This window comes from Mastacembelus armatus, chromosome 19, assembly GCF_900324485.2.
Source record: "Mastacembelus armatus chromosome 19, fMasArm1.2, whole genome shotgun sequence".
Taxonomy (NCBI): domain Eukaryota; kingdom Metazoa; phylum Chordata; class Actinopteri; order Synbranchiformes; family Mastacembelidae; genus Mastacembelus; species Mastacembelus armatus.
In genome coordinates, this window is record NC_046651.1 from 16,669,234 (window position 1) to 16,678,764 (window position 9,531).

Below are 9,531 nucleotides of genomic sequence, written 5' to 3' on the forward strand. Positions count from 1 at the left end.
TAAATGTAGAGGGTTGTGTCAGGAAGGGCATCTGATGTAAAATTTCAGCCAAATCAAACATGCCAATCACAAATATGACTTCCATACCAGATCGGTCGCGGCTCAGGTTAACAACGCCACTGGTGTTGTTGCCTTACAGGATGCCAGTGGAAATAGGACTACTGTTGGTCGAAGAAGGAGAAGAGGAAGGCGTGTTCGTAGGCAAAGAGAGAAGAGGAAGGGCAGCAGTGTAGGACTTAGAGTAGGGACTTTGTCAGGGAAAACTAGAGAGTTGGCTGATATGATGGAGAGAAGAAAGGTGGATATCTCGTATGTTCAGGAGACCAGGTGGAAAGGTAGCAAGGCCTATAGATTAGCAGCAGGGTCCAAGCTGTTTTATCATGGTGTGGATGGAAAGAGGAATGGAGTAGGAGTTATCCTGAAGGAGGATTTTGCTAGGAATGTTCTGGAGGTGAAGAGAGTGTCAGATAGGGTGATGAGTCTGAAGCTGGAAGTTGAGGGTGTGATGTTGAATGTTGTCAGTGGTTATGATGAATTACCATGATGAATGAGGAAATGTTAGAGAGCACAGAGTAGAAGAGGTGACTGCTGTGGAGCAGGAGGTAGCAAAGATCAGTAAGGATGAAATGAGGAAGGCGTTGAAGAGGATGAAGAGGGGAAAGGCAGTTGGTCCTGACGACATACTGTACCTGTGGAGGTATGGAAGTGTTTAGGAGAGGTGGCAGTAGAGTTTTTGACTGGGCTACTTAACAAGATCTTGGAGAGTGAGAGGATGCCTGAGGAATGGAGGAAGTGTACTGGGAAAAAAGACACTGAGAAAAAGACAGGAGGTAGAGCTGGAGGTAGCAGAGCTGAAGATGTTGAGGTTCTCTCTGGGAGTGACGAGGATGGATAGGATCAGGAATGAGGACATCAGAGGGACAGCTCATGTTAGATGTTTTGTAGAAAAAGCCAGGGAAGCCAGATTGAGATGGTTTGGACATGTTCAGAGGAGGGACAGTGAATACATTGGTAAAAGGATGCTGAGGTTAGAGCTGCCAGGAAGGAGGCCTAGAGGAAGACCAAAGAGGAGGTTCTTGGATGAAGTGAAGGAGGACATGAGGATAGTTGGTGTGGGTGAGGAGGATACAGAGGATAGGGTTAAATGGAGGCAGATGGTTCGCTGTGACGAACACTGAAGGGAGCAGCCCAAAGGAAAAGAAGAAGAAGAAGAAGACAGTATATATCCACCAAACTACACTGAAACTATAAACCCATTCATGGCAAAGATGAATGAGTGGATGATGTATTGTCACAGAGCAGAGACATATCGTTCACATATGGTCTGTGATCACAAATTGTCTCCGTTTTCTTCCTGAAAAGAAACAGAGGATGAAAACATTAGTCCAGGTCTCTTTGTGAGTTTTTCAAATGGTTTGAAATAAATCGTAAATCATTTTTTTCAGCTTCACTTGTTCCCACTTGGTCTTCATCGTCTACCTTCTCCTTTTCCTCTTCCTGTTCAGAAAGGGGCTTTTCATGTTGTCCTTGGGGAGTCACTGGTGTCTCACTCAACACCGCCCCCTCTGCAGTTACATCATCCTCAGCAGGGGTCGTGTTATCAGCAGTCGTATTTGTGCATTGCCCACCTGCCTCCTGAGATGTGATGGTCAGAACAGTTCTGGTTAGCATTAGACAAACATCTGTTCCTAACTGTCTGCCTCACTAGCTACTGCTGCAGTGACATATCAGTATTCAAGCACAACACTCCTGTCTCCTCTGGACTACTTTTTCTTTCTCAAAGCCTCAAAATTTAGCAAAGAATGAATTAGATTTATTCTGCATTTATACTAAGAAGCTGCATTTATGTAAATGTTCAGTAGAGTCAGGAGATTGACTGAGATAAACCACCTCTTCCTGGTCTTTCAGAGGATGAGAACTGGATTCCTGCGTCTCCGGTTCAATTTCTGTCCTTTCTTCAGCAGAAAATGTCTCCTGTGGTTTGAGACCGTCCATCTGTGGGGCTGAGTTTGTCTCTACTTGGAAGGAATCTGTAGTTTCATCATCATCAGCCTTCTAGTGAAATTGTGTCATACAGAAAATTACTTGATTAGATTAAGGAAAAGTGAAATAATCCTGTCATTTTGCTTTGCTCATCCTGAATCCTGTCAGTATTCTCTTCAGCTGGACAAAGAGGTCTCTCTGTCTCCTGTTTAGTTTAACCTGTGTTCAGCTCACTTTGCTTCAAGTCTTCATCATTCTGCCCATCTTTCCTTGCCCTTCTGCATCTCTTCCACTCTAAATCTGAATCCTCATCCAACAGTTTATAACCTGTATTCCAGCAGCATCACCTTCTCTGTGTCCTGTTTATCGCTGAGCTCTTCTGCATTGTCTGTTTTTAAATCATCAGTGTCTTCTCTGCCAAGATTCAAGTGTGACTCAGTCTGATCAGGTTCAGGAGCATCAGGTTGATCAACTACCTGCAGAGCAGTTGTGAGACAGAAGAGTATGCACCTGAACTATTTTAACACTGCTGCATTTTTATGAATGTAATGATTTAAATCCTTCTGGTAAAGAGTTACATATAAATTAAGGAGATGAAGCAGATTATACAGCTGTGGGACACAAAAAATGTTACCTTATCCTCAGTTTGGTTCATTTCTTTTTCCACTACTTGATTGTTGCATCCCTCCTCCTCAGTTTTCTCTTCTATGTGATTGGCATTTGGCTCCACCTCTGTGTTCTCTTCTGCTTGATAGGTTATATCACCTGGAACGTTCATCTAGCAAACACACCACCTTCTTAAACCATTTGTAGTCGGTCATGTGATGGCTTTTCCACACCAGAGGAGGCGTAGAAGTAATGTACAGGATGAAACTGGGTGTAGCAGTGTGCCCCACCACCAAATATACCTCAGGAAAGGTCATGAATCAAACCAAAAACACAACAGAAGACACCAAACCTAAGAGGAAAATGATCAAAAAGGCACCACCACCAGAAGCACACAGACGTGAGATCTACTTTTTAATCACCTCATGTTCAGTGTCATTTTCCTGAGCTTCAGTCTGGTGTTTGTCTGTGTCCTGCTGGTTTTCAGAATCAGGCGTTTCTCTTTTTAATTCTATCACAGGTTTGTTTTCCTCAGCATGTTCTGCATTAGGTCCAGAGGGTTCCTTCTCAGAGAGCTGTAGATGTTCATATGCTCTTGAAGGATTTTGCTCAGTGTTTAAAGTGTAGTACAATATCCTTACAAGCATAGGAAAGCAGGAAATCTGAATCTATCTCAGCTTTTGTTAAATTATCTGTGGGATGATCCACCTTCTAAACCCTGAGTCTAAGAAAGCAGATTCTGATGATGACTAAACACAGCAGCACAGATTCATAAACAGACTCATGAATAGTATATTTTTTGCAGATTTTCTGAACATACTTCTTTAGACTCATCCAAGGCCTCCCTGATCTTTCGCTCCTCCTCCCTCAACTTCTCCTGATGCAGCACCTCCTCTCTGGCTTTTGCCTGCTCCTGCTCCAGGAGTGCCAATTCAGCCTTTTTCTGGAATAAAAAAAAGTTATAACAATAACTTTGACTGCCACTGTACTTTCAAAAAACTATTTAAACCTTTTATCCTTACAAGCCTGAGTCCCTAGTCCCAAATTTACAAACTAAGAAGCTAAGTCTGTCATGTTTTACTGCAGTTCTTAAAACTCATTTGAAGACCAGGGGTTTGAGGTTGAAGTAGAGGGTTAAACACTGTGTTGTGTGATGCTTCCCCCTACTGACAGTCCAACGAAACAGCATCTTACCTTTGTCTCGTATTGAACATTGTCGTTGTGCTTGTGGAGCCATCGGGCCAGATACAGGATCGGGTTTACGGGGCGCCGCTCGGCCACTTCAGCGAGTCCTTCTGCCAAACATTTCCCCAGGTGTTTTTTTATATACTCAGAGTCCATGGTTTTTCTGCGCGAACAGTCACAACACAACGTCAGGTCAATCTGTAAAGTGGAAACACATGACACCGAAAAGTTGTTAATCAGACTTAAGATGCGGCTGCTAAATGACAAATGACTAGTTAAATGACAAACATCCAGCGTTGGTTAGCGTCGGTTAACCGGAACTTCGCCAGACGGTTTTATTTGCCTTTTTGACCCTAAAGCTTAGTCACATATCTAATACTTCAAATTTTATTGCCCCCTATATTTCCCAGGATAATTGTAAAAACTGAACTAGTTAGTAGTTTAATAACGAAGAGAAGCGCAGGAACATTACCAAAACAAACCTTTGTCAACGGAATGTATCGGCTGTGTCTCTATGGTAACGGTGCCACTGTATTAATGCTCCCCTCGATTCCTTTTAAAGTAGTTCCTACTACTATATAGTCCTACTATTTTTATTACTACTATTAATAATAATAATAATAATAATAATAATAATTAATATTTTTATTAATGATGATAATAATTAATATGTATTATTGTTATTATTATGAAAGTCAGAACCAAAAATAGGTTTACAATAATGGAGGCATAAACCTAATTCATAAACAAAACAAAATGCTTATATATTAAAAAGAAAGAAGAAAAGAAAGAAAGAATGAACTAGCTTTGACTAAACTGTCACTAGTCAAAAAAAAAATCAACTAAAATGAAACAAAACCAAAACAATAATCAAATGACTGCGTCTAGCCATGTTTAACAATAGCTGCCAGTCTCTGTTTGTTCAGTATTTCTAAGATGGTCTATGGAGGTTTTGTGTTTTAATAACATATTGCATCAACACATTTCTGAAGACTTGTAATTTTGCTGTCAGTTTAAATAGACTGCAGTGACGCTACTAAGCACAACATAGGCCTGAATAAAAAGAACTTCATTCTGCCCTCTGGTGGCTGCAGCACCAACACACCTCAGTTTCTCGGGGTCAACTCCTAAAATCTTTTGTTAGTTCCTAGTTTAGGAAATATTTCTTTTTTATTTTCAAATTAATTAATTAATTAATTTAACTTTGTCGTAGTTCGAAATGTATTTATCTATAACTATTCGTCTTGCATGGGTTAGGAAAGTTCAACAAGTTACCATAATAACACACAACCTAGTAATTCATCCACGTGACTCTGGATGAAATCATGTTTAATGCATAAAACATACGAGCTCTCACAAACAAGTGAATCAGTAATGGCAACAACACAGTTAAACTTCAATTTACAGATCAGCATTGTATGTTGAAGGTGAGCAGGGTCTGTGCTCAGACGTCTTGGAGCTGCAGCAGGCCGTTCAGCTCAAACACAGGTCATTACTTTGAGATGCATGTATGCAAGACGTGCAGCAGCAGCAGCGACCAGCTGTGTGGGAACGGGACGGGGTTCCGCTGGTGAAGTGTCAAAGGTCTGATCTGATCCTACCTGGAGCAACTGCTCCGGTTTCACTGCAGGACACCACACTGCGTCAGCAACAGCTGTCCCGCAGCCGCGCACTGGCTGCCAGAAGGGGAGAATTACGTCCTCAGTGTGAGGCTTGACGGAAGACTTGATTTTTTTTTTTCAAGTTTCTTGGATTCTGTGGAAATACTTGCTTTGTCGTGCAAGGTAACCAGCACCACCTGCCTTCTGTTGTCTTCTGTGTGTTGTTTAGCCTGCGTGAGCCTCAGAATAGAAAAGCTTCCTGTCAGGCTGCAGATTGAAAGCTTCTCTCAAGGGTTTGATGGTTATTTGCTGCTGTTTTATATCTTCACTGAATGGTGAGTTCGCCTCCTGATGAGCTGAATGCTTCCCTTTCTTGGCATTAAATGAAGCGGGTTGGCATCTTTGTGTTAGGTAGCAGACTTATAGCCAGGTCATTCTTTGTAATGGTTTAGATTTCCTACTTCATTTGTCATGTGTGTCTTTCCAGTAACTGGGATCTATTTAACTTATTTGATAAAGGGAAGTTTTCATTAAAAATGTGAAGGCTAAATCAAACAGTGTGTTTTTCCTGGCACTCAAAATGATTCACTGCGCTGTCACAGAAATGAAATGAAACGACGTGTTTTTAATATGAGCGCTTTGTTCTAATAATAAACTTGGACCTGTAATTGAGCTTGGGTCAAATTTGGATTTGGTGGATTTATGGCGTCTCAGCAGTGTTTTTAATTATGTGTGTATGAGCTGGTGTGTGGATGTTTGCGCTGAGGTGTACGCACGCACATGCGTACTATATACAGTATGACCGGGACAACTGCACATGAACATCACGACAAGGCCGTGTCTTCACCTGCCAGGTGAATATCTCCCTGGAGACACATGGTTGTAATGTCCAGTGTGGCCGCTTTGCAGCCTTCTCAATCCCCACTATGTCTCCTCCCACGGGGACAAAGTTTATTTTTAGCCCATGTCTTCATGGAAGATGGGCCAGATGGTGCGATGCTGTGGATGCTCATACCCCACTATCTCTCTGCCGTTAATCCATGTTGCCTAAATCAGAAGTGCGGGACTATGGAGACTGCCTGGCTCCATGCAGGAAAAGCAGATGTTTGGACACAGTAAAAGATGTGGAGACTGGTGTTTGTATTTAGTGCATCTGCATCTCTTATACAGGATGGGCTCCTATAGTGGAGCCCCAGCTTTAAAGCCAGATTTCATCATGGATGAGGATCATCATGTGGTGTTTTTTGAATTCACTTTGTTTGAAATTTAAGGTCAATTGTCTGAGGAGCCATGTGTATTTATGTAGCTTTCAGCATGCATCATGTGTAACTCTGTATCTGTGCTTCGTCTGCCTGTGTGTGTTTGTGTGTCTTGCATCACATGTTCTTGGACGCAGAAGGTGTCGGTTTTGAGTTTCTTTCACCAAGTGAGCCCATCTGACTGCTTGGCTAGGCCTCTGTATTTTCCAGACTATCCAAAAGGTGAAATAAGGTTAAAGTAAAACAAAATTTACCATCTCATGTGTCCCAGTCTCTAGTTCAGTGTCATTATTTGTGATGCTCACTTTTGTTGTTTTCCTATTGTACCGCCCCATGTGACAGAAATAATGTCTTTGTTTTAATAGATACTTTGAACATGAGCAGTTACTTTATGGGGTTTTTATGAACTTGATGGGTGCTATGGATATGATAATAGCTCCTCCAGGTCCATCACAGGCTGAGTGGAATATTCTCCATATCACTTTCACATATAATCTACTCAGATTTCTGTGTAGGCAATGCAAAGGCCAAATGGGTCATTATAAGGCAACAGAAATCTGTTTACAAAGCTGTATTAGACTATATCAAAGAACAATAATCTTCCTGTTGACCTAAAGAAGTTGATCTTCTCATATTGTGCTGGTGACATCTTATTATTATTATGTCAGTGTTCAACCAAGAAGGTTGTAGTGAAACATTTACCTGTCACCAGATACATTTTTTGGCTGCATCCTCCACTAAAGGTCTGGACTAAATTATTAGGCCTATACGTCTTTGTTAGCCATCTGACCATCTGGCTGCACCAGGGAGATTACACTAGGTCTTCACAGCCCCCTGGTATGCAGCGACCAAGGCATACTGCAAATGACTGCAGTGCCCTCTCAGCAGCAGCATAATGCATGTAGTCATATCGTGCAACTGAGCCTACTGTGCAGGCATCCAATAAAGACATCAAAATAAGGTCAAAGACTGCAGGAGCTTGACCCCCAGTAGTAGAGAACTACAGTGTTGAGATGTGACCCTGTGGGGGAACAGGAGCACGTCAAATGTCAAAGGGTGTGTGGATAAAAGCCCTTGTTTGCTCTGTAGATCTGTCGTTTACAACTTAACCACATTCCTGCGGTGGTAAGTGAGACGTTTGCCATGATGTCATGAAACTCATCTTTAAACACCTGGGAAGTAACAAGTCATTAAACCTGATTAAGCATTAGGTTTTTATACTCGTATAAAATATGTAGTATGACTTCAGTTTAACTTGTAATCACAGCAATAGCACATGACAACATGCAAACTGTCCTCTACTACAGAGAAAGGTTTCTGCTCGTCTCATGTGACCTTATGCTGGTAAGGATTTCACAGCGAGTACAAGCATCTAATTGCAATTCTTGCTGTTTTCAATATTCACTTTAAGCAATTTGAATGCTGAAGAATCGAGACTTGGAAATCTAGCGAGCCAACAGCACAACCTCTCTTGTAGGAACTCACGCTGCTCTTGTGCCAAAAGCCAAAAGACAGTTTGGTTAGTTTCCAGAGGTGAATATTGGCATTTGCATTCCACGGCCGGCTACTGTAACGAAGACGTGTCTACGTTAGCCCGTCTATATCCTCAACCAGAATGTCACAGGTCACAAGGCCTTCACTGACATGCAAGGTGATATGTGCATTACTGTTGGGGAAGTCTTCTGAAACCTAACATCCCCTCCCTCCTCCTCCATTTGCTACATGTCCATAGTGTGACTGAACCAGCATTGTCATGTCCTGAGCTGACTGTCAGGCCCGTGGTGCTAAGTAACTGTGCAGATATACTTAAAACACTGTGCTTACATTTGGACTTACTAGTACTTTACTTCTGTGTGTGTTATGTTACTTCTTATCCCACATGCTCGATTGGCAGACTGGTCCTATTTCCATGTTTGTATTGGTACTTAGGTAAAGGACTCTGACTACGTCTTTCACCAGTGATTTTAATACTGACACCATTTGCATTTCCTCCTAAACTTGGAGGCAGGAATGTATTTTCTGGACATCTTTACACTATCTGCATAACATGTATGATGTTTGTGACTGAAACTAAAACTCTCAGTCTTAACTGCACTCCTTGCTCTTTGTTAAAATTAACAGGGGCACAAGAACGTGTTTACCAAACCAACATGGGAGACAAGGCAACAGCCTCCTGGAGGGAACTTTTTTGAGATTGGCAGGTTTTCAGTTGTGGGACTTAGCTTTTTTAAAAAAAGACATTGATGGCTTTAGCAGTGACAGTGTGATGTAATGCAATCAGGAAATGTTCCCCATGAGCCACAGAGAAACACATCCATTCTCAGGATGTGTATTTTAAGATTGGCTCACGTTTTGAGGGCAGCGGGGCCCATGGCTCTCAGAATGGGGGTAAAATGGGATGATGAGAGGGGAGACTAGGGTTTGGACAGGAGTGTGAAGGGAGTAACAGGTAGGTGTAAGGCTGCGCTGGTTGGCTTGTGACTGAAATAGTCCTGAGGAACTCAGTTTTTAGAGGTGCTTGGTTATTTTTTGGCACATCCAAACAAGTGCAGTGGTGTTGTTACAGTGGAACAGAGAAACGGGGTCTGGTGGTTTTGATCAGTGATCAGGTTAAGATGGAATGATTGAAATGTGCGTTGAGAGACTGAGCCTCGTGGGATGGTGAGGGGTTGTAAAGTACTGGGGGCAAGAGGCGGAAGCTTCATGTGTTTGGGGCCCCATGTCAAATAGAAGGGAGTGTAGAGAGGAGTCAGCTTGGTAAGATAAATTGGCCTGCTGTCCTGTTTATCGGAGGGATGTGAGGCACAGAGCAAAGGCTCAGCCAGGAAGGAATGAGCAGAGTCATCGGGCTTCTGTAACATGACGCTCTGTCTTGATTGCCTGTAGCAGCTGGGCAG

At 42.3% G+C, this 9,531-nt stretch overlaps 1 protein-coding gene across 5 annotated transcripts; it reads right to left on the reverse strand.

Annotated features, from left to right (window-relative positions):
* Positions 1-1,096: 1,096 nt before the first annotated feature.
* dydc2 (DPY30 domain containing 2) lies at positions 1,097-5,760 on the reverse strand. 5 transcript variants are annotated; one of them, XM_026314695.2, is made up of 9 exons: positions 5,376-5,760; positions 3,784-3,972; positions 3,410-3,532; positions 3,012-3,164; positions 2,618-2,761; positions 2,331-2,459; positions 1,891-2,055; positions 1,480-1,635; positions 1,097-1,354 (listed from the first exon to the last, which is right to left on the reverse strand). In XM_026314695.2, exons 2-9 carry the CDS (start codon positions 3,928-3,930, stop codon positions 1,331-1,333), a joined length of 1,041 nt encoding a protein of 346 aa, XP_026170480.1. In that variant the 5' UTR covers positions 3,931-3,972; positions 5,376-5,760; the 3' UTR covers positions 1,097-1,330. The 5 variants fall into 5 exon arrangements, with proteins under 5 accessions (XP_026170480.1, XP_026170481.1, XP_026170478.1 ...); XM_026314696.1 differs by lacking the exon at positions 5,376-5,760 and adding an exon at positions 4,257-4,298 and having other exon boundaries at positions 1,891-2,052; XM_026314693.1 differs by lacking the exon at positions 5,376-5,760 and adding an exon at positions 4,257-4,298.
* Between the last annotated feature and the right edge of the window lie 3,771 nt (positions 5,761-9,531).